Source organism: Oncorhynchus keta, chromosome 14 (assembly GCF_023373465.1).
Source record: "Oncorhynchus keta strain PuntledgeMale-10-30-2019 chromosome 14, Oket_V2, whole genome shotgun sequence".
Lineage (NCBI taxonomy): Eukaryota > Metazoa > Chordata > Actinopteri > Salmoniformes > Salmonidae > Oncorhynchus > Oncorhynchus keta.
This window is the reverse complement of record NC_068434.1, coordinates 17473045-17497876: the sequence shown is the minus strand read 5'-3', so window position 1 is coordinate 17497876 and position 24832 is coordinate 17473045. Positions and strand designations below refer to the sequence as shown.

General features: G+C 40.5%; 1 protein-coding gene across 1 annotated transcript in view; it reads left to right on the top strand.

Annotated features, from left to right (window-relative positions):
* Window positions 1-24832, top strand: part of LOC118373294 (EGF-like repeat and discoidin I-like domain-containing protein 3) — a 217172-nt gene that overhangs the window by 136517 nt on the left and 55823 nt on the right. The window contains exons 6-8 of the mRNA XM_052461215.1: window positions 17686-17841; window positions 21848-21992; window positions 22207-22391. Of these exons, the coding sequence (XP_052317175.1) occupies window positions 17686-17841; window positions 21848-21992; window positions 22207-22391 (486 nt within the window). The remainder of the gene's footprint in view (window positions 1-17685; window positions 17842-21847; window positions 21993-22206; window positions 22392-24832) is intronic.

Genomic DNA, 24832 nt, shown 5'->3' with positions numbered 1-24832 from the left:
TTTACACACCTTTTGTGGTTGTATTTCCAAATGTATTGTATATATAACTGTATATATAACATTTTATAACTGTGTGCCTGTGTTTGTGAGCCTGTCTGTGTTTCTTCACGCGTCTCTTTTTGTAAGGGAGCCAGGATTGTCCTCATTAGGGCTCACACACACACATGACATTGCTTCGCGACACTCCAGGGAAATATGGTGTTGGCGTGACGTTGACGACATACCTCTGGTGGTTCTTGGATGAATTGAGATGTGACTATGTGATATGCATGTCTAAAACAAATACAATCACTTGTGAATGCTAACAGGGTTAGGCTATAGATGAGAAGACAAAGTGTTACTTTTCATTGAGGGGATGCAGCTTCTACTGCTCTACTCCACTCCACCCTTAAAACTCCAATGTTTTGGAAATGCAAAGCTCTGCATACAGTCATTGAAGAGTTCATTAAAAGTGAAAAAAGCTAATCACCACCACTTGCTTTAGTACTTTAGAACAGCCATGGCTTGGTATTTGTGTCATGGTTTGGCATTTATAGACATTTACTGATATGTCACGGTTTACGGACGCCCTTAGTAAGAGTCAAAGTTTTGTAGAGACATAAAGCATTAAATCATTTATCATTATTCACGTTGCATTATAAGCATTTTTGGACAGGAGTTGTATTATGCTTTTATACGTGACGTATATTGTGGGAGCTAGGAAATGTCCCTCTCTGGTGAATCTCGTCCTAATATCTGAAGTCCTGCACTCGGTTGCCCAAAAGCATTTTAAGGCTACATTCATCGTTAGAACCTTTGGAAGAGCATTATTACATCTCTGTTTCCCAACCATCAGTTGCTTTTGAAAACACTTGTTATTTAACGACTGCCGCAGACCACTCTTAGAACAGCGAAGTACATTGTTAGATGTTTTTCTAAGCACAAAATCTCCGCTAAGCACAAAATCAAGATGTTTATCTGTATTTCTGTGACCGCCGATATCTTTAGAACTAATGTTATAAGTGACAACAAATACATTGTTGCCCATTTCTTTGCAAAACAAGAAGAGGATATAAAGATCAGTGGCGGCTGCTTAGGGGAGGACGGCTTATAATAATGTCTGGAACGGTGCACATGTAATGGCATCAAACAAATTGAAAACATGTGTTTGATACCATTCCACCTATTCCACCCCAGCTATTACCACAATCTGTCCTCCCCAATTAAGGTGCCACCAGCCTTCTGTGAATTTTTTTCAAAATGAAATCCGAGATGACTGTATAAAAAGGTACATGCAGTATAGGCTGCATATATCTATACATTTCAATGATATTGAAATCAAGTTCATATTAATTGCATTGAGTTTTATTTAGCTATTTGTATGCCATTCTCTGTCATTTTTGACTCTATATATTTCATGATGTGTAACGTGCACAATGATGCACAAAATCTTGATTTAGTGCATTACAATAGGTTAAGCATTAGAATAAACCGCCTCAATATTTGAAGCCAAAGATGGTATCATCTCTCTAGGACCTGATCTGTCAATGGTATTGTGGAATAATTCTAATGTTAAATTGAGATTGGAAAGGGAGGAAGCTGATCTGAGAGCAGTGCTTCCTTTCTTTTGATCCTATCTGTATCAACAGATGCCTCAACAATGCACTTAGAGAACTATCACCCATTCAGCATCGTTCACACTCTCTTAAACTATAGCCCCACCCATCTCTTTAAGGGTTGATCTGAGCATTCTGACCTAACAACAGCAGTCAAGCACACAAGCTAACAGCGAAACATTGGCCAGCTTGCTAGCTACTTCCAGACACAAATGAGAGAACACCTCACTGACCATTTTACTCGCCATAGCAGAGACGGTTAGTCTGTTTTTATTCTATCCAGAGCGTTGGTGACTGCAACTGTACTGCTGGCAACAATTTACACTTATTTTGCCAACGTTTACTGACACCGGCCATATTCAACGGGTGTTGAGCATTCGGAAACTTGTCAGTTATTTTGCGCTCTGGCACACTCAGACGAGAGTACTTGAAATCGGAGTGGATAGCCAGAGTGAATTTACCAGCTATATCTATCAACAGTTGTCGCAGTGACATTCTATTGAAATGTATACTTGCATAGTGGAGTCTTTTGTTAAGGCATGTTGTGAGCTAGCAAGCTAAACAATGAACCATAATCCCAACTCATGACGTTACTAACCTGCATGAATCTACAGGTAGCTAACCAGCCAGGTTCAATTTTAGCTAGCTAACATTAGGCTACAACTAGCAAAGCAAATGGCTTTGAGATATGAATAATACGATCATACACGTAACATTAGCTAGTGAGCCAGCCAGCTAATGTTAGCTAAATAGATAACAGTACACTTTAACGTGTAATGAAAATGAATCTCTGTCAAAATTAGAAATGTGTAATATCTGAAAATTTAGCTAGCTAGGCTATCTTATCATGGATGGATGCTTCTCCTGGTCACGGATGCCATGGTTGCCGTTATTTTGAAGATGTAATCCCGAGACAGGTGTTTTCTCCATCTCCTTAGCTACCATAATCTAATTCCACTTATTTCAAAATTCGGTCTTCCAGAGTAACACTTATGCTCTACTACGCAATATATATATTTTTAAAGCCGCGTCAGACAGGATTACCTACACATACTAACCAGCTCAAATAGACAGAAATGTGCTATATCCGAACTCATCTCTGGGCATGTCCAGCCCACTCATTATCTCAGCCAATCATGGCTAGCAGGAAGGTTCCTGTTTTTTTGTGTGTTAAACTAACTAGACTCATAATTTAACATTTTTATTTATATTTACAGATGGCATACAAGTTTGTTATTGAGGCACAGGTAAGTTCACATGTTCCAGAAGGCATTTCTAAGTTCACGTTCAAATGGCTCTCCTGTGAAGTATTGACCCGCGACATATGCCTAGTTTCCTGAAACGAGTCACATATAGGCACAGGAGAAGGGGAATAAAGCATGCAAGATGAAGATCTTTTTTTCATCACACAGGGGTTCTTTGCTTGTGTCAAGGACACAGGTCAATCTGATGGCCACAATGCTGGTAATTCCCTCAACAATTATACCCAATCTTGATTTGAGAGCATAATCAACTCTGAATATCTATCCAGCTGATGTGTTTTGGGCCCGTTGTGTTTTTAATATTTTATGTTGCAGATCGATTGTAGCTTCCATCAATTTAATTGTCTGTATCAATTCCAATTCCAATATTTGTTAGTAATTAATACAGTACCAGTCGTAAGTTTGAACATACCTACACATTCCAGGGTTTTTCTTTATTTTTACTATTTTCTACAATGTAGAATAATAGTGAAGACATCACAACAATGAAATAGCACACATGGAATCATGTAGTAACCAAAAAAGTGTTAAACAAATCAAAATATATTTTTATATTTGAGATTCTTTAAAATAGCCTTGCCTTGATGACAGCTTTGCACACTCTTGGCATTCTCTCAAACAGCTTCATGAGGAATAATCTTCCAACAGTCTTGAAGGAGTTCCCACATATGCTGAGCGCTTGTTGACTGCTTTTCCTTCACTCTGTGTTCCAACTCATCCCAAACCATCACAATGGGGTTGTGGAGATTGTGGAGGCCAGGTCATCTAATACAGCACTCCATCACTCTCATTCTTGGCCAAATGCCCTTACACAGCCTGGTGGTGTGTTTTGGGTCATTGTCCTGTTGAAAACTAATTATAGTCCCATTATGCGCAAACCAGATGGGATGGAGTATCGCTGCAGAATGCTGTGGTAGCCATGCTGATTAAGTGTGCCTTGAATTCAAAATAAATCAGACAGTGTCACCAGCAAAGATCCCCCACACTATCACAACACATCCTCCATGTTTCACGGTGGGAACCACACATGCGGAGATCATCCATTCACTTACTCTGCGTCTCACAAAGACACGGTGGTTGGAACCAAAAATCTCACATTTTGACTAATCATATTGGTGTCCTTTAGTAGTGGTTTCTTTGCAGAAAATTGATCATGAAGGCCTGATTCACACAGTCTCCTCTAAAAAGTTGATGGTGAGATGTGTCTGTTACTTGAATTCTGTGAAGCATTTATTTGGGCTGCGATATTTTTTTTCTCCATTTTATTTAACCTTTATTTCATCACTTTAGTCAGTTAAGTCAGCGAGTCAGTTAAGAACAAATTCTTATTTACAATGACGGCCTACCAAAAGGCAAAAGGCCTCCTGCGGGGACGGGGCTGGGATTTAAAAAAAATAAATAAATAATAATATATATATATATATATATATATATATATATATCTATATATATACTGTATATACTGTATATATTGTACTATATATATATATATATATATATATATATATATATATATATATATATATATATATATATATAGTACAAAATACATATCACGACAAGAGCGACAAGACAACATAAAGAGCGACTCAAGACAACAACATAGCAAGGCAGCAACACATGACGACACAGCATGGTAGCAACACAACATGACAACAACATGGTAGCAACACAACATGATAATTTCTGAGGCAGGTAACTCTAATGAATTTAATCCACTGCAGCAAAGGTAACTCTGGGTATTCCTTTCCTGTGGCGGTCCTCATGAGAGCCAGTTTCATCATAGTGCTTGATGGTTTTTGTGACTGTTCTTGAAGAAACTTTTAAAGTTCTTGAAATTTTCCGGATATTGACTGACCATGTCTTAAAGTAATGATGGACTGTCGTTTATCTTTGCCTATCTGAGCCGTTCTTACCGTAATATGGACTTGGTCTTTTACCAAATTGGGCTATGTTTTGATGTCTTGCTATCTACAATGTAGAAAATAGTCAAATATATAGAAAAATCCTGAGTAGGTGTGTCCAAACACATCATCTGCACATCTTTTAATAATATTTTTGTTGTTAATTATTTTCCACTAACACTTCCACCCCTCCCCTAATGAAAACGAATGAACAACAAGACTTAGGCTTCTACTTCCAGGTTAGACATACTATATACATTTTACAGACACAATCTATTTTACAATAGTTATCTTTTGTTTGTTTTTACCCCTATCCTTCGGCTACCCTCGACCCCTCCCATCTACAGTTGAAGTCGGAAGTTTACATACACCTTAGCCAAATACATTTAAACTCAGTTTTTCACAATTCATGACATTTAATCCTAGTAAAAAATTCCCTGTCTTAGGTCAGTTAGGATCACCACTTTTATTTTAAGAATGTGAAATGTCAGAATAATAATAGAGAGAATGATTTACATTATTTCAGCATTTTATTTATTTCATCACATTCTCAGTGGGTCAGAAGTTTACATACACTCAATTAGTATTTGGTAGCATTGCCTTTAAATTGTTTAACTTGAGTCAAGCGTTTCGGGTAGCCTTCCACAAGCTTCCCACAATAAGTTGGGTGAGTTTTGGCCCATTCCTCCTGGCAGAGCTGGTGTAACAGAGTCAGGTTTGTAGGCCTCCTTGCTCGCATACACTTTTTCAGTTCAGCCTACAAATGTTCAATAGGATTGAGGTCAGGGCTTGGTGATGGCCACTCCAATACCTTGACTTGGTTGTCCTTAAGCCATTTTGCCACAACTTTGGAAGTATGCTTTGGGTCATTGTCCATTTGGAAGACCCATTTGTGACTAAGCTTTAACTTCCTGACTGATGTCTTGAGATGTTGCTTCAATATATCCACATAATTTTCCTCCCTCATGCTGCCATCTATTTTGTGAAGTGCACCAATCCCTCCTGTAGCAAAGCACCCCCAAAACATGATGCTGCAACCCCCGTGTTTCACGGTTGGGGTGGTGTTCTTCGGCTTGCAAGCCTCCCCCTTTTTCCTCCAAACATAAAGATGGTCATTATGGCCAAACAGTTATGTTTTTGTTTCATCACACCAGAGGACATTTCTCCAAAAAGTAGGATCTTTGTCCCCATGTGCAGTTGCAAACCGTAGTCTGTCTTTTTTATTGTGGTTTTGGAGCAGTGGCTTCTTCCTTGCTGAGCGGCCTTTCAGCTTATGTCGATATAAGACTCGTTTTTCTGTGGATATTAGAAAATGTTTGTACCTGTTTCCTCCAGCATCTTCACAAGGTCCTTTTCTGTTGTTCTGGGATTGATTTGCACTTTTCTATTCTCCTAGTTTCTTCAGATTGTAAATTAAAGATACAATATTTTGCTAAAAGTATTATTATACTATTGATCGATTGACTAGGACTTTTCAAATCACCCAGTAGTGCTACCTGCAGAGTAAGCGCCAGTAATGCTGCAATTCTTCATCCATTCCTGGACCTGCGACCAAAAGCAAGCTACATATGGACAGTACTAAAACAAATGATCTAATGATTCTGTCTCTTCACAGCAAAATCTGCAGAGCTGGGATCGTTGTATCCTCCATTAATATAACATTATATTGGTTGCAAGAATATTGTAACTTGCAACTTTCTATTGCTTATTTTAGAAATAGCATTATTTTATATTTGGAGACTTAATGGCTTAAATTGCATCTAGAAGTTCCTCCTGTTAGTTGCCCTTCACATGACTCTTTCTGTACAGCTGTTCATTTTACATTATTCATAGAAAAAACGTTATGGATATAACTTTGGTTAGTGGAGATGGAGGAGACTGAAACAAAAACATATGTTAAAAGTACTTTGCTTCCTATATCAAAATATTGTTTGGTGAATCATGGGTGACGCCGTCATTTCTTACAAGCTTCAGTAAAAAAAAATCGGTAGCATTTCTATGTTGAAGATTAAAAAATGTGTTGTCATTGTCCTTTAACTTTCAGCACCCATTGTGCTTCACATTTCTCTTCTGCAACTCTGAGGATATCAAGGGAGTTGTATGTTGAACTTTATTTCTGTATACACAGGTTTTGCAAGTGGTTTGGTTGATTGTGGTGGTTTGTTAGTGTTTTGGTTGATTGTGGTGGTTCGTTAGTGTTTTGGCTGATTGTGGTGGTTTATTAGTGTTTTGGTTGATTGTGGTGGTTCGTTAGTGTTTTGGCTGATTGTGGTGGTTTCTTAGTGTTTTGGCTGATTGTGGTGGTTTCTTAGTGTTTTGGCTGATTGTTGTGGTGTCTTAGTGTTTTGGTTGATTGTGGTGGTTTATTAGTGTTTTGGTTGATTGTGGTGGTTCGTTAGTGTTTTGGCTGATTGTGGTGGTTTCTTAGTGTTTTGGCTGATTGTGGTGGTTTGTTAGTGTTTTGGTTGATTGTGGTGGTTTGTTAGTGTTTTGGCTGATTGTGGTGGTTTCTTAGTGTTTTGGTTGATTGTGATGGTTTCTTAGTGTTTTGTTTGATTGTTGTGGTTTATTAGTGTTTTGGTTCATTGTGGTGGGGTATTACTGTTGGTGAGATGTGGTGTGTCTGTATCTGCTGTATCATGCAGTTTATCTTTTGCTGTTGTATTGATTTATTGATTTATCATGTTTGAGTTGTTTGTTCTCAGGGCACCATTGAGAATAAGACCCTGGTCTCAATTGGGCTCCCCTGAATAAATACAAGTTAAATAAAATGTAATTGTCACTTTTAGTCTGAACTACTATTGTTCTTTCTCAAGCTGTTTTTGCTCAAGGTTGTTTTGCTTAGCAGTTCACACATGTGGAAGTACATTATTTCATGTAGGACCTTATTTGAGCTATATTGTCACAGCAAAATACTTCTGCAGGAACAGGATTTTAATGTTTAGTCCATTAATGTTGCTTGTATTGGTGGTTAGGCTGTTAGCTGACCAGAAGTAGGTTACATGAAAAGTGCAATACTATTAATATAACCGTGTGTTAGTGTGTATTTTCAATGACGTTATGTAAATTGTAAAGTTATGCCAGGTCGCAATTGTAAATGAGAACTTGTTCTCAACTTGTCTACCTGGTTAAATAAAGGTGAAAAAAAATAATAATAATAAAATAAAATCAGGAAGCTCATCAGCCTTTCATGCAGTGCCAAAAAATCATCAGCAACAAAAGAGGGATCAAATTAAGATCCTGCATCTGTAGGAACTGCACTGCAGAATACCTCACAGGGTTTATCAGATCACAGTATGAACATATGTGAACAACATGAATTAAATGAAGTAATAATCATGATCAGTAATTTCTACTGGTCAGTGCTGACTTCCTCCACACAGTAAGCTTTGAAGTTCAAACGACAGCAGGGAAACGGCATTCACATTCACAACTTTAGGCGTCACTAAGTCAGTGGAACTAATCGGCCTGGCATGAAAATATATTCTTTATTCTGACAAGAACACAGTATGTGACTGGTCCATTCTGAGTCTCTAAAGAATGTGTAGGAGCATTATTACAGCCTGTGTGAATGACACAGTGTCAGCGCTGAGGGGGGTGGATCTACGTGACTCAACCGATGTGCCACATTAGGGGCTTAAAATGCAATGCTTCCTCCATTTAGGTCTTGAATACTTTGGCAGGTCCTCTGCCACTTAAAAAAAACACAGGGAAATAAAAATAAATGCTTGTCGAGGAGACCATTGCCAAAGCTAATTGACCATTTTCAAACAATTACTGTATAAAAGAGTGGAGGATTTTAAGGACGACAGAATATCTTTAAATCGCAGTTTAAGAGTGGAATTATGTGAACTACAGCAGTGAGCTGGAAGGACTGAGTTTCTGATAACACCCGGTCTCACTTCTGTCTTACCTCAAGAAGCAGGAGGCATCTCACTCAAGAAGCAGGAGACATCTTACTCAAGAAGCAGGAGACATCTTACTCAAGAAGCAGGAGGCATCTTACTCAAGAAGCAGGAGGCATCTTACTCAAGAAGCAGGAGGCATCTTACTCAAGAAGCAGGAGACATCTTACTCAAGAAGCAGGAGGCATCTTACTCAAGAAGCAGGAGGCATCTTACTCAAGAAGCTGGAGACATCTTACTCAAGAAGCAGGAGGCATCTTACTCAAGAAGCAGGAGGCATCTTACTCAAGAAGCAGGAGACATCTTACTCAAGAAGCAGGAGGCATCTTACTCAAGAAGCAGGAGGCATCTTACTCAAGAAGCAGGAGGCATCTTACTCAAGAAGCAGGAGGCATCTTACTCAAGAAGCAGGAGGCATCTTACTCAAGAAGCAGGAGGCATCTTACTCAAGAAGCTGGAGACATCTTACTCAAGAAGCTGGAGACATCTTACTCAAGAAGCAGGTCGCAGTTGCAGGTCGCAGTTGCAAATGAGAACTTGTTCTCAACTAGCCTACCTGGTTAAATAAAGGTGAAATAAAAAAAAGAAGCTGGAGACATCTTACTCAAGAAGCAGGAGGCATCTTACTCAAGAAGCAGGAGGCATCTTACTCAAGAAGCTGGAGACATCTTACTCAAGAAGCTGGAGACATCTTACTCAAGAAGCAGGAGGCATCTTACTCAAGAAGCAGGAGGCATCTTACTCAAGAAGCTGGAGACATCTTACTCAAGAAGCAGGAGGCATCTTACTCAAGAAGCAGGAGACATCTTACTCAAGAAGCTGGAGACATCTTACTCAAGAAGCAGGAGGCATCTTACTCAAGAAGCAGGAGGCATCTTTCTCAAGATCCAGGAGACATCGTACTCAAGAGGCAAGATGTGATCCGACTCTACTGGCTCTAACAGATTTGCTAAAAATATATATTGTTTGCAGATGGGTTTAATGGTTGTGTTTTATAAAGGGTGGACGTTTTGTTTTGAGTACATACTTACACTACACTGTTAGTGGGGAAACTGTGTAGCAATGTACAGATAAGTGAGGTTCCATTGCCCCAATAAGCACCAGCAAATTACAAAACTTTGAAGAGCAGCCATGATGGCGGCAGATGAGGGGCCATCTGACCTCAAACCCTTTCCCGTCTCAGAGACTCTCTACTGGGCCATCTCTTCCAGACCTCCCCCTCCATGGAGTTCACACTGAGCTCTTCTCGTATCCCTGTCACTGCCGAATTGAGATCATGATGGGGAAAATTATCCTCATGTTATGCAGTGTCATTTTGATATACGGCCGGGGGAATTATGGGCCTTTTATGTCAGTCCGCTCACACTGAATCAATTTTCTCAAACGTAGAATCACCGCTGAGCAGTATCCAGGCAGATGTTCTCAACAGAGCCTCACTCAGCGTGAACTAAGACACTACCAGTATTATGTGGAGTGACTGAAGTGTGTTTGTAAGTGGTCATTATCCGTGCAAAGAATCACACCAATTACCTGAGCACTAGGCCTTTTAGTCACAGTAGACTAATGAGAGAGAGAGAGAGAGAGAGAGAGAGAGAGAGAGAGAGAGAGAGAGAGAGAGAGAGAGAGAGAGAGAGAGAGAGAGAGAGAGAGAGAGAGAGAGAGAGAGAGAGAGAGAGAGAGAGAGAGAGAGAGAGAGAGAGAGAGAGAGAGAGAGAGAGAGAAGATGTTAGTGTTGTTCTCCAGAATATGAAAAAAAAAGAGATAAGTGGAGAATAAGTGGGTGTTCATTGTGTCTTTGATTGCATTGAGGATGTTGTGTAAGACTTTGTCAAGAAGACTTGAGTTACTGTAGTCAGCAAGTGAAGAAGTACATGCTCAGAGTGCATAGGCGTATTTAATCTCAGAGGCTAAGTTTAGCCCTTGTGTTGTTCTTCCAAGAAAATATTGTTAATACATCATTATCAAGAACAGGGGCCTTTTTGGTTTTCACATGTCTCTCATTCTTGTGGGACACAGTTCATTTGGGTTTCCCCTGATTTCACTCCAGGATGTTACGTGTGGTAGCAGCTGTCGTGAGGAAGTAGCAGTTGCCAAACGTACGGTGCATTCAGAAAGTATTCAGACCCCTTGACTCTGTCCACATTTTTGTTATGTTTATAGCCTTATTCTAAAATGGATGAAATCGTTTTCCCCCCTCATCAAACTACATACAATACCCCATAATTACTATGCAAAAACTATTGCAAATGTATTACAATTAAAAAAACTGATATCACATTTACTTAAGTATTCAGACTTTGTAGGACCTTTGGCAGCGATTACAACTTACAGTCTTTTTGGGTATGAAGCTACAAGCTTGGTACATCTGTATTTGGGAAGTTTCTCCCATTCTTCTAGGCAGATCCTCTCAAGCTCTGTCAGGTTGGATGGAAACCGTCACTGCACAGCTATTTTCTGGTCTCTCCAGAGATGTTAGATCGGTTTCAAGACCGGACTCTGGCTTTACCAATCAACGACATTCAGAGACTTGTCCTGAAGCCACGCCTGCATTGTCTTGGCTGTGTGCTTAGGTTCGTTGTCCTGTTGGAAGGTAAACCTTAGCCCCGGTCTGAGGTCCTGAGCGCTCTGTAGCAGGTTTTCATCAAGGATCTTTCTGTACATTACTCCGTTCATCTTTCCCTCGATCCTGACTAGTCTCCCGGTCCCTGCCGCTGAAAAACATCCCCACAGCATGATGCTGCCACCACCATGCTTCACCATAGGGATGGTACCAGGTTTCCTCCATATGTGACGCTTGGCATTCAGGCCAAATAGTTCAATCTTGGTTTCATCACACCAGAGAATCTTGTGACTTTTGGCAAACTTCAAGCAGACTGTCATGTGCTTTTTACAGAGTGTTGTTTGTCTGGCCATTCTACCAAAAAAGCGTGATTGGTAGAGTGCTGCAGATATGTTTGTCCTTCTGCAAGGTTCGCCCATCTCCACAGAGGAACTCTGGAGCTCTGTCAGTATGACCATCAGGTTCTTGGTCACCTCCCTGACCAAGGCCCTTTTCCTCCGATTGCTCAGTTTGGCTGGGCAGCCAGCTCTAAGAAGAGTCTTGGTCGTTCCAAACTTCTTCCATTTAAGAATGATGAAGAACACTGTGTTCTTGGGGACCGTCAATGCTGCAGAAATGCTTTGGTACCCTTTCCCAGATTTGTGCCTCAACATAATCCTGTCTCGGTGCTCTACGGGCAATTCCTTCGACCTTATGGCTTGGTTTTTGCTCTAACATGCACTGTCAACTGTGGGACCTTATGTCGACAGGTTTGTGCCATTCCAAATCCTGTCCAATCAATTGAATTTACCACAGGTGGACTCTAATCAAGTTGTAGAAACGTCTCAAACATGATCAATGGAAACAGGATGCACCTGAGCTCAATGTCGAGTCTCATAGCAAACGGTCTGAAAACTGAAATAAGGTATTTCTATTTTTATGTAAAAAAAATGTGCAAAAAATTCTAAAAACCTGTTTTCACTTTGTGTTTATGGGGTATTATGTTGTAGATTGATGAGGAAAATGTGTTATTTATTCCACTTGTCATGACGTTGGCCTGGGGGGGAGGTTTATGACAGTCATAAATACCTCTTCCCCCCTTTTTCTTCTCTCTACCCTACTGATGTTACATTTGCAAAACCCTTGGTTAACATAGATATTCTGGGAACATCAGAAGGTGGGGGGAAATGAACTATATTCTGGTAATCCGAACAATTGAACATATGCGGTGGTACTTAATGAATATGATGTCAGTTCGGTTGTCATCTGAGACATTCTTATCAATGATAAGATGACATAAACTCTACAGTGGAAAGTCTACACATCAGAGTTATCGGATTCACATGGAATTGTTGTTCAATTTAAATGTTTTAATATGAAATTATTTGTGATGGGATGAAATGTGATTTTAGCTTCTAAAATGTGAGATTTGGGTTTTCATAAGATAAGGGCTCTGCTCAATCAGTGGCCCGCCCCTGTGAAGGGACATGGGCTATAAAACTTTTCAAACATGCCCTCCTCTCCCTTCCTATATAAGCCCTTGACAACAATATAACCTCCTGTTCCGAGGACGTGAGGACGGCGGCCCAATGTCAGAGTGGTTCAGATAATAACTACAGAACGAAGCCAACATCAGCGTGAGCTTTGGTTGCGAACTGTATGAACTTTGAACTCTTATTCACTACAGAAGTGATACCTCCTAGCAGTTGAGTTAGCAACAGCCGCTGCAAACGAGGGTTAGGAAGGAACAGACAGAGTATCCCGTCTATCACACAACAACGTTACTACAACGTATTCAATTTACCAGCAGAGACATTCTTCAAAGGACGAAGGACTAGATTGGGCAACATGGCCTTCCATCTACCACCAACCTACCGAAGAGTAAATATTTATTGCATTTTCCATTTCCAAATGGGCAGTAATTTAGAATGCATTAGATACTGTATTTACGATAGCACAGCTTCGCCCTTTGTTCCTCAGTCTTCCTGCTCTTTCACTCAAACCCAGACCCTTTTCTTTTGTGTAACCAGCTGTCATATCTGTACCGCCCGCTTGGGACGTTTTACTTTATGACGTAATTTGTAATCAATTTATGATTTAATTTAGTGTATGTGTAATACTGTGTGATTAGTTAGGAATTTAGTAAGTAAATAATTATACCCAATTTTGTATGCCGGTTCAACTTGTTAGCCAGGGTTCATGCAGATAACCAAGAATTTACAACCTTCAGATGAGACTGAATTAAGATGACGATTAATATTGACTGCTATTGATGTAAAATATTACTAGGTCTTTAAGAGTTTATTTGGAAGCTAACAGCTCTATAAATATTATTTTGTGGTGCCCGACTCTCTAGTTATGTCACAAATCCCGTTTCCTGAGTCTGTTTTTTTTGCCTGTGTTCTGTCCTGGAGTGTTTTTTTCCGGCGTCCTGGAACGCACCCTGTCTGGTTGCCGGGCAATGTAGCCAGTTGGGAGTTCTGATTACCCGCACCTGTATCCCATCAGCTATCTGCACACCTGGTCCTGATCATCATCTCTCCTCTTCATAAGCCCGGACCTGACATCCATTCCCTGCCGGATCGTTAGCCATGAGCAGTATGTTGTGCCATAGTATCAGCCTCAAGTTGGATAGAATTTGTTTTGTTGTTTTTTACGTATTGCTTGCCTTAAACTTACCTCCGTTTGTTCTGTCTTCAGTTACTCAACCGGATCATTTTCCCCATTCCCGCCTGGTCATCGGAGGATTCCGCTACCCCATTGGATCCACCTATTTACTCCCATCAACTCACCACCGCTGCCCGCTACGCCACCTGGTTATATATCTACCCATTCACATTCACTTGTAAATAAATACTCACCTTCTTCCTACTCACCTTGTCCTGGTCTGCTTCTGGGTTCGGTTTTGAAAGAACGTGACAAGTTAATTACATTTACATGATTAGCTCAATCAGGTAATATTAATTACGGGAAAATTATTTTATAGAATAGTATGTCATATCATTTAATCCGGCATAGCCAAAGACACAACACACTTTAGAATAACGTTGTAACAAAATGTGGAAAAGTGGAAGGGGTCTGAATACTTACCAAATGCACTGTACCTCAACACTGTCTAATATCATTTTGACCCAGGAATGACTGTTGTGAAAATGAATCAGATTAATCTGAGACTGTGTGTGTGTGTGTGCGTGTGCGTGCGTGTGTGTGTGTGTGTGTGTGTGTTTGTGTGAGTGTGTTTGTGTGTGTGTGTGTGTGTGTGTGTGTGTGTGTGTGTGTGTGTGTGTGTGTGTGTGTGTGTGTGTGTGTGTGTGTGTGTGTGTGTGTGTGTGTGTGTGTGTGTGTGTGTGTGTGTGTGTGTGTGTGTGTACATGTGCGTGTGCGTGTGTGTGCCCCTGTCTTTGTTTCTTTCCATATGTGTTTATTCAGCACAGCACCAGTCCTTAGTTACCACCATACACCCTCATCTATTACAGCAGCTGTCCTTAGTTACCACCATAGGCTGTCCTCTATTACAGCACCAGTCCTTAGTTACCATCATAGGCTGTATTCTATTGCAATTCTGTCATCATATGGAGCTATTAAAATTAATAATAAAATAACTTCTGACTGAAGAAAATACTCTCTCTCTCCTTCTCTCTTATAATGGTCATACTGCTGCGCGTCAAACTTAAGGATTCTAACTGAAGCCCCAACCCGTCTCTGTCAGAAGTGCTTTAGTTTGGCAGTATATTGACAGGCTAGATTGGATTGACTGGCTGGCTGGCTGAATGTGGTGTGAGGGGATAGACTAATGTTGCATTCACACACAGTCCTGAGTAAGATAGATGACCTTGACAGGATCAGATAAAATATCTGAGTGTAATAGCCAGAGGATGTCTGACACACACCGATGTGCCCTAGGAGAAAGTCCACTGTGTGCAGCTCACCCTGCACTAACATAAATAACATGATACTCTCGAAGTAATATGGCTACATGTTCATCTGCCTCACCTAAAGCCCATTCTGGTGGGAAGCGGCTATAGACCACCAAGTGCTAACACTCAGTATCTGGATAACATCTTTGGAATGCTTGATAATGTATGTGATATCAACAGAGACGTATATTTTCTGGGTGATTTGAAATATTGACTGGCTTTCATCAAGCTGCCCACTCAAGAAAAGGCTTCAAACTGTAACCAGTGCCTTATCAGTCACCCAACAAGGTAGTTACAAACAGCACAGGAATTAAATCATCAATATGTATTGATCATATCTTTACTAATGCTGCAGAAATGAGCTTGAAAGCAGTATCCAAATCCATTGGCTGTAGTGATCACAATATAGTAGACATATCTAGGAAAACCAAAGTTCCAAAGGCTGGACCTAATATAGTGTATAAGAGGTCATACAATAAGTTATGTAGAGATTCCTATGTTGTTGATGTAAATCATATTTGTTGCACTTGACACATTTATGAAATAGCTTTTTCCAGTTACTAATAAGCATCCACCTCTTAAGAAAAGTCCTGTAAAACATGTTTAAATCCCTGTGGATTGATGGGGAATTGAAAACTTGTATGGTTGAGAAGGATGAGGCAAAAGGAATTGAAAATAAGTTTGATTGGCAAACATTGCAAATTGAGAAAACCTGTGACTAAACTGAATAAGAAGAAGAAGAAACTACACTATGAAACAAATATAAATTACATAAAGAATGATAGTGAAACGCTTTGGAGCAACTTAAATGACATTTTTGGGAAAAAAGCTAACTCAACTCTATCATTCATTGAATCATATTACTAATTCACAACAAAACCAACTGATATTGCCAACTACTTTAATGATTTTTTTATTGGCAAGATTAGCAAATTTACGCATGACGTGTAAGCAACAAACACTGACACTGTACATCCAAGTTTATCTGACCAAATTTTGAAAGACGAGCATTGTAATCTTGAATTCTGTAAAGTGAGTGTGGAAGAGGTGAGCAAAGTATTGTTGTCTATCAACATTGACAAGCCACTGGGGTCTGACAACTTGGATGGAAAATTACTGAGGATAATAGCGGACAATATTTCCACTTCTACTTGCCATATGTTCAATTTAAGCTTACTAGAAAGTGTGTGCCCCCAGGCTTGGAGGGAAGCAAACACCATTCCGATACCTAAGAATAGTAAAACCCTCTTACTGGCTCAAAAGCCTACCAATCAGCCTGTTACAAATCCTTAGTAAATTTTGGGGTAAAAATAGTGTTTGACCAGATACAATACTATTTTACAGTAAACAAATTGACAACAAACTTTCAACGTGCTTATAGGGAAGGACATTCAACAAGCACAGCACTCAGACAAATGACTGATGATTGGCTGAAAGAATATTATGATAAAAAGACTGTGGTGGCTGTTTTGTTAGACTTCGGTGCAGCTTTTGACATTATCGATCATAGTCTGCTGCTGTAAAAAAACATATGTGTTATGGCTTTTCACCTCCTGCTATATTGTGGATAGAGTTACCTGTTTAACAAAACACAGAGGGTTTTCTTTAATGGAAGCCTCTCCAACAAAATCCACATAGAATCAGGAGTTCCCCGGGGCAGCTGTCTAGGCCCATTTATTTTTTCAATATTTACTAATGACATGCCATTGGCTTTGAGTAAAGCCGGTGTGTCTATGTATTCGGATGACTCAACACGATTCATGTCAGCTACTACAGTGACTGAAATGACTGCAACACTTAACAAAGAGTTGCAGTTAGTTTCAGAATAGGTGGAAAGGATTAAGTTAGTCCAAAATATTTCTAAAACTTAAAGCATTGTATTTGGGACAAATCATTCACTAAACCCTAAACCCTAAACCTCAATTAAATATCGTAACAAATAATGTGGAAATTGAGCAAGTTGAGGTGACTAAAATGTTTGGAGTAACCCTGGATTGTAACTGTCATGGTCAAAAAATATTGGTACAACAGTAGCTAAGCTGGGGAGAAGTCTGTCCATAATAAAGCGCTGCTCTACCTTCTTAACAGTACTATCAACAAGACAGGTCCTACAGGCCCCAGTTTTGTCGTACCTGGACACATGTGTGGTCATGTGCCACAAAAATGGACATAGGGAATTTATAATTGGCTCAGTACAGGGCAGCATGACTGGCCCTTGGATGTGAACGGAGAGCTGGTATTAATAATATATATATGTCAATCTCTCCTGTTGGAAAGTGGAGGAGAGATCGACTTCATCACTATTTGTATTTATGAGAGGTATTGACATGTTGAATGCACCGAGCTGTCTGTCTAAACTACTCGCACACAGCTCGGACATCCATGCATACCCCAGAAACATTGGCAGCAGCTAATGGGATTCCATAATAAATACAAATACACACGCTCACACACACAATACATACATGTATGAATAAGTACACACATGCACAGTCACACACAGACACACAAACTGACAAACACAAGGTTCTTGATTGCTGTTTTATCCCTTATTTCCCTACAGATAAACCTACAGAGGAGGATGCGGGTCACGGGCCTAATTACCCAGGGTGCAAAGCGCATCGGCAGCCCAGAGTACGTCAAGTCTTACAAAGTGGCCTCTAGTGATGATGGCAAGACCTGGAGGACAAACAAAGTCAAGGGCACAGACGAGGACATGGTGAGACACACACACACACAGCAACTGGAGACCACACACCAAGTCAAGGGCAGAGTGGAGGACATGATGAGATTACTTTTTAATTAGCCAGCTCACTCCGGGTTCCTCTTCCTCGCACTTACCCCCCTCCACTTTTTATGACTTTTAGATTGCGTTTTATACTATTTGGGGATAAACGGCCACCAAATAGACTCCCCGACACTCTGTCATTTTTGACAGCGCACCATGTCCCCTGTCCCGTCCTCCAACCAGCCATCCCCATTTTGACCTCTGCCACCAATAGATTGTGTATGTGTGCCATTCAGCGGGTGAATGGGCAAGACAAAAGTTTTAAGTGCCTTTGAACAGGGAACAGGGTATGGTAGTAGGTGCCAGGCGCACCAGTTGTTCATGCTGAACGTTTTTTTGTGTGTATTAAGAACTGTCCACCACCCAAGGACATGCAGCCAGCTTGACACTACTGTGGAAGCATTGGAGTCAACATGGGCCAGCATTCCTGTGGAACGCCTTCGACAGCTTGTAGAGTCCATGCCCAACAAATTGAGGCAGTTCTGAGGACAAATGGGGGGTGCAACTCAATATTAGCAAGATGTTCCTAATGTTTGTTATACTCAGTGTATGTATGTACAGTACCAGTGAAAAGTTTGGACACACCTACTCATCAAGGGTTTTCTTTATTTTTACTATTTTCTACATTGTAGAATAATAGTGAAGACATCAAAATTATGAAATAACACATATGGAATCATGTAATAACCAAAACATTGTTAAACAAATCCAAATATATTTTAGATTTTAGATTATTCAAAGTAGCCACCCTTTGCCTTGATGACAGCTTTTACACAATCTTGGCATTCTCTCAACCAGCTTCATGAGGAATGCTTTTCAAACAGTCTTGAAGGAGTTCCCACATATGCTGAGTACTTGTTGGCTGCTTTTCCATCACTCTGCTGTCCAACTCATCCCAAACCATCTCAATTGGGTTGAGGTTGTGTGATTGTGGAGGCCAGGTCATCTGATGCAGCACTCCATCACTCTCCTTGGTCAAATAGACTTTACACAGCCTGGAGGTGTTTTGGGGTTCATTGTCCTGTTGAAAATCAATTGATTGTCCCACTAAGTGCAAACCAGATTGGATGGCATATCGCTGTAGAATGCTGTGGTAGCCATGCTGGTTTCGTGTGCTTTGAATTCTAAATAAATCACCAACAGTGTCACCAGTATAACACCCCCACACCATCTCTCCTCCTCCATGCTTCACGGTGGAACCACACATGCGGAGATCATCTATTCATCTACTCTGCGTCTCACAAATACACAGCAGTTGGAACCAAAAATCTCAAATGTTTTCCTCTGCGAGTGTTTCTTTTGATGTTGAGGTGTCCGCCTGTGGCGGTCCTCATGAGAGCCAGTTTCATCATAGCGCTTGATGGTTTTTGCGACTGCACTTGAAGAAACTTTCAAAGTTCTTGAAATTTTACAGATTGACTGACCTTCATGTCTTAATATCGAAATGATGGACTGTTGTTTCTCTTTGCTTATTTGAGCTGTTCTTGACATAATAAGAACTTGTTCTTTTAGTAAATAGGGCTATATTCTGTATACCACCTCTACCTTGTCACAACACAACTGATTGGCTCAAATGCATTAAGAAGGATAGAAATTCCATAAATGATGTTTTAACAAGCCTCACCTGTTAATTGAAATGCATTCCAGGTGACTACCTCATGAAGCTGGTTGAGAAAATGCCAAGAGTGTGCAAAGCTGTCATCAAGGCAAAGTGTGGCTACTTTGAAGAATCTCAAATATAAAATACTGTATATTTTGATTTGTTTAACACGTTTTGGTTATTACAAGATGCCATATGTGTTATTTAATAGTTTTAATGTTTTCGCTATTATTCCACCATGATGAAAATAGTAAAAATAAAGAAAAACCCTGGAATGAGTAGTTGTGTCCAAACTTTTGACAGGAACTGTATACAGTTGAAGTGGGAGGTTTACATACAATTTAGCCAAATACATTTAATTTCAGTTTTTCACAATCCCTGACATTTAATCCTAGTAAAAATTCCCTGTCTTAGGTCAGTTAGGATCACCACTTTATTTTAAGAATGTGAAATGTCAGAAAAATTGTAGAGAGAATGATTTATTTCAGATTTTATTTCTTTCATCACATTCTCAGTGGGTCAGAAGTTTACATACACTCAATTAGTATTTGGTAACATTGCCTTTAAATTGTTTAACTTGGGTCACACGTTTTGGGTAGCCTTCCACAAGCTTCCCACAAATAGTTGGGTGAATTTTGTCCCATTCCTCCCGACAGTGCTGCCGTAACTGAGTCAGGTTTGTAGGCCTCCTTGCACACACTTTTTCAGTTCTGCCCACAAAATGTCTATAGGATTGAGGTCAGGGCTTGGTGATATCCACACAATTTCATTTCGTCGTGATGTCAACTGTCAACTTAGTGTATGTAAACTTCTGACCCACTGGATTGTGATATAGTGAATTATAAGTGAAATAATCTGTCTGTAAACAATTGTTGGAATAATTACTTGTGTCATGCACAAAGTAGATGTCCTAACCGACTTGCCAATACAAGAAATTTGTGGAGTGGTTGAAAAACTCATTTTAATGACTCCAACCTAAGTGTATGGAAACTTCCGACTTCAATTGTGTATTCTGACAAAAATATAAACGCAACATGCAACAATTTCAAAGATTTTACTGAATTATAGTTCATATAAGGAGATCAGTTCATTGAAATGGTCACAGATATCTTTCAAAAAGGAGCCTCACAACAGGGCTCAGGATCTCATCAAAGTATTTCTTTGCATTCAAAATTGCCATCGATAAAATACAATTGTTTTCATTGTCCGTAACTTAGAACTGCCTATACCATAACCCCACTGCCACCATGGGGCACTCTGTTCACGACGTTGACATTGGCAAACTGCTTGCCCAAACGACATCATAAACTTGTTCTGCGGTTGTAAGGACGGTTGGACGTACTGTTAAATGATCTATAACAATGCTGGAGGTGGTTTATGCTAGATAAATTAGCATTAAATTATCTGGCAACAGCTCTGGTGGACATTCCTGCGATCAGCATGCCAATTGCATGCTCCCTCAAAACTTGAGACATCTGTGGCATTGTGTTCTATGACAAAACTGCACATTTTCGAGTGGCCTTTTATGGTCCCCAGAACAAGGTGCACCTGTGTCATGATCATGCTGTTTAATCAGCTTCTTGATATGCCACAGCTGTCAGGGGGAGGATTATCTTGTCAAAGGATAAACACTCACTAACAGGAAGTAAACAGATGTGTGCACAACATCTGAGAGAAATAAGCTTTTGTGCGTATGGAGAATTTCTGGTATATTTGATTTCAGCTCATGAAATATGGGACCAACACTTTACATGTTGCGTTTATATTTTATATTATATATACTGTTATATATACAGTATATAGTTGTTCCTCTAACAACTGTAAGATTAATGAGGCATGCAGAACACCGGGATGAGACTAAACTCAAAACCCAGTTGTTAATTTTCTTGCCTGAGATCTTTGAGTCTGACTGTGAGTGTGCTAGCCAGAGAGTAGACGGATGTTCTGACCCAGAGGGACCCCCCTTTTGAGGGCACCTCTGTGCAATGCTGACCTGAATTCATCCAGAGAGAGCTGTATTCCTTAACACACACACACACACACTCAAACATACATACATACCACCTGAGAGGGTCCTGTGAAACACTATGTTAGTTCATTTGGGGATAGTACTGTAAAACAGTAATTGGTCCACTAATTCAAAACACATCGTGTGCTTACAAAGTACCTGCTTAAATCGTGCAATTAAAAAATATATTTTTCCAGTAATTTGAGCTCATTGAATGGCAGAAATTTGTTGCGTTTCGAGTAGCCACTAAGAGACCGTGTGAGAGACAATTTGCTTCCCCCTTCCTATTCCTTTTAACCCCTCTTCTGTCGTATAATTTCCCTCCTCAGATATTCCGTGGAAATGTGGAAAACAACGCTCCCTCTGCCAACTCCTTCACCCCTCCCATTGAGGCTCAGTACGTGCGCATCTACCCCCAGGTCTGTAGGAGACACTGCACCCTGCGCATGGAGCTGCTCGGCTGTGAGCTCACAGGTAATAATTCATGACTAATGGTTTGCACAGGTGTCGCACCACCTAGGTGCGGGTAGAAGTTCCCCTTCTTGTAAGAACAGGACAGTTCTGCATTTCTCAAGAAATACAATAGGGGGCGCCATTGAGTATTGACATATCGTATTTCTTTGGAAGTATTGTTATGGAGTTTGCAGTTCGGAAAGGACTGTTTCCTCTAACTAGTTTGTTTCTACAGGCTGCTCTGAGCCCATGGGGATGAAGTCTGGCCACATCCAGGACTACCAGATCACAGCATCCAGCCTCTTCAGAACACTCAACATGGACATGTTCACCTGGGAACCCAGCAAGGCCCGTCTGGACAAACAGGGAAAGGTCAATGCCTGGACTTCTGGACGCAGTGACCAGTCCCAGTGGCTGCAGGTAGGAGGCTACCCCCCTGCTTCCCATCTAAGGAAACATAGGAACTGGAGTTTCTCCTGGCCACATAATCTGACCAGGAAAAACAGAGGATCGTAGGAATAGCCTAGTCACATGGTCAGGTTAAATGAATTAGTTATTTTTCAGCAGAAACTTGCATAAAGAAACTTATACTATATGCATTCAGAACATGTGGCTTATATGGGAAACATACTTAAACTTTATTTTGCAAGCATCATACATCTACTAACTTAACCACCAGAACCTCATAACTCCAAATATTCCTAATTCTACTACCTTTTCTATAACTACTCCTGAATGCAACACCGGCCACGCCTGCACTGTGCTTGTGTAACGGATGTGAAACGGCTAGCTTAGTTAGCGGTGTGCGCTAAATAGCGTTTCAATCGGTTACGTCACTTGCTCTGAGACCTTGAAGTAGTAGTTCCCCTTGCTCTGCAAGGGCCGCGGCTTTTGTGGAGCGATGGGTAACGATGCTTCGAGGGTGACTGTTGTCGTTGTGTGCAGAAGGTCCCTGGTTCGCGCCCGGGTATGGGCGAGGGGACGGACGTAAAGTTGTACTGTTACACTTGCAAATCTGTCCTCTTGTCCTCTTACCTTTAGCTGCAGCCCAGTACGTGCTTTAAGGTGACTGATTGTCTCAGACGACCCAGCCAGGGCCTTAAGCAAAGACGCATCCCTCAACGGACGCTTATTGTTTGTCCTCCCAGGAACTTGAGAAGTATCTCGTTACCAAAAAGTGTGAGAGAATGACTTAGAGAGTATATGAGAAGATTTTGTCTAGAATAACAGTTGGGAACAGAGCAGGTCACATCTGTTTGGAATCATCGAGACTTAGCCAGATGTGAATGTGCATCAGTGTTTCAAAACAACCATAGATATAGTCCAGATGCAGGATCTTAGTTTGATCATCCTGTTGCAGGAGAACTTTAGTGCAATGCAGGAAATGTGTAACTTGTAATGTACTTGAGGTAAAAAAAAGGCTTCTGATGTTTTTAATTTCCACTTTGGGATTTCAAACTTGATGCTCCCTTAAGAAAATGTGTCAATCCCTACAAAAATGTCCATGAATGTCCTGTTGCTGCAGGATTATTTTCATGCTGTAACAAACTGCAGGATTATTTTCATGCTGTAACAAACTGACTCAAATTAAGATTCTACATCTCTGTGTCCTTATTGTTTATTGCAGTGTCCGCAGTTGACTTAAGATGCTGAGAAGTTCCAGGGAAGGAGATTAAAACTTCTCCCTACAGGCTGCACTGGTTCCAACATGAATTAAACTATCCTGGCATTACAAAAGCTCTGTTATAAAACGTTGCTCGTTATGACACTGTCACCTGACCTGACAAGGACAAAACTCTGGATTCCAGTAGCCTAAGTAACATGTCCAAACTAGGGCCCGGAGTTTTCTAGCTGGTTAAGTGACATGGTGAAGAAAACACCTGGCCCTAGACATATTGCAGTAAAAATACAGGAATATTTTGTTTTCTAGAACAGTAAAATAAAGGGCATAGCATTTGTGTCTGATGGTCATCTCTGGGATCGGTTGTTCCCTGGCCTTTCTGTCGTCTCCTACCTCTCTGATAGTCCGTTAGAGCTTAGCGGTGACATAAACAGTGCCCCGCAGTAGTGCCCCCTTGTCTAGCCATAATTAGATTGGCTGAGCCTGGAGTGAGATATGTTTTTATCACAGCAATGGCCTTCTAAGAAGGAAAAGGCCAGGCTGTACAGTTAGACTAGCTCCAGACAGGCCATGAAGCTCAGTTGAATTGATTGCTGTGGATAGAGGGAAACTCGTGGTTTGATATTACATGCTGTGCCTACAGGAGGAGGGAGGCTATGAAGCCAGCTGTTAAATCAATGGCTTCCTCCAACGACAAGGATACATGGCGATACCCACTTCTCCTCACACCTTCTAGACCTGTGGCAAGGAAAAATAAATAGAATCATTGATGTTTTCACCTCACATTAGTGTGTTTGTCACAGGAAGTATTGATGTTCATATGGTAATGCGCGGATGTGTTTGTTTATGTGTAGTGTATTGATACGTGGGATGTGTATGAATGGATATATTCTACATATGAATGTCGGTGACTCTACTCACAGTTCAATATCTTCTCCGCACCAGTTGCCATGGTGAATAATTGATTACCAGTGACATTACTGAATGACTTTACACTTGATAGATGAATGGAATTAATCACACTTAGTGACAAATTAAGTATTCTAATTAATCAAGACAACTGCAGTAGAGCAGCAGCAAAAGAATCCTTTACAGAGTGCAAACACGCCAGACTAGATCGGGCCATGGAAGAGAATGAACCCGCTCTCATCTGACTAACGAACCAGTCACTGTAATGAAATGTTGATATTGTCACATATGTATCTTTATCTTGAGGAGACCAAACAAACTTTGTGCATGA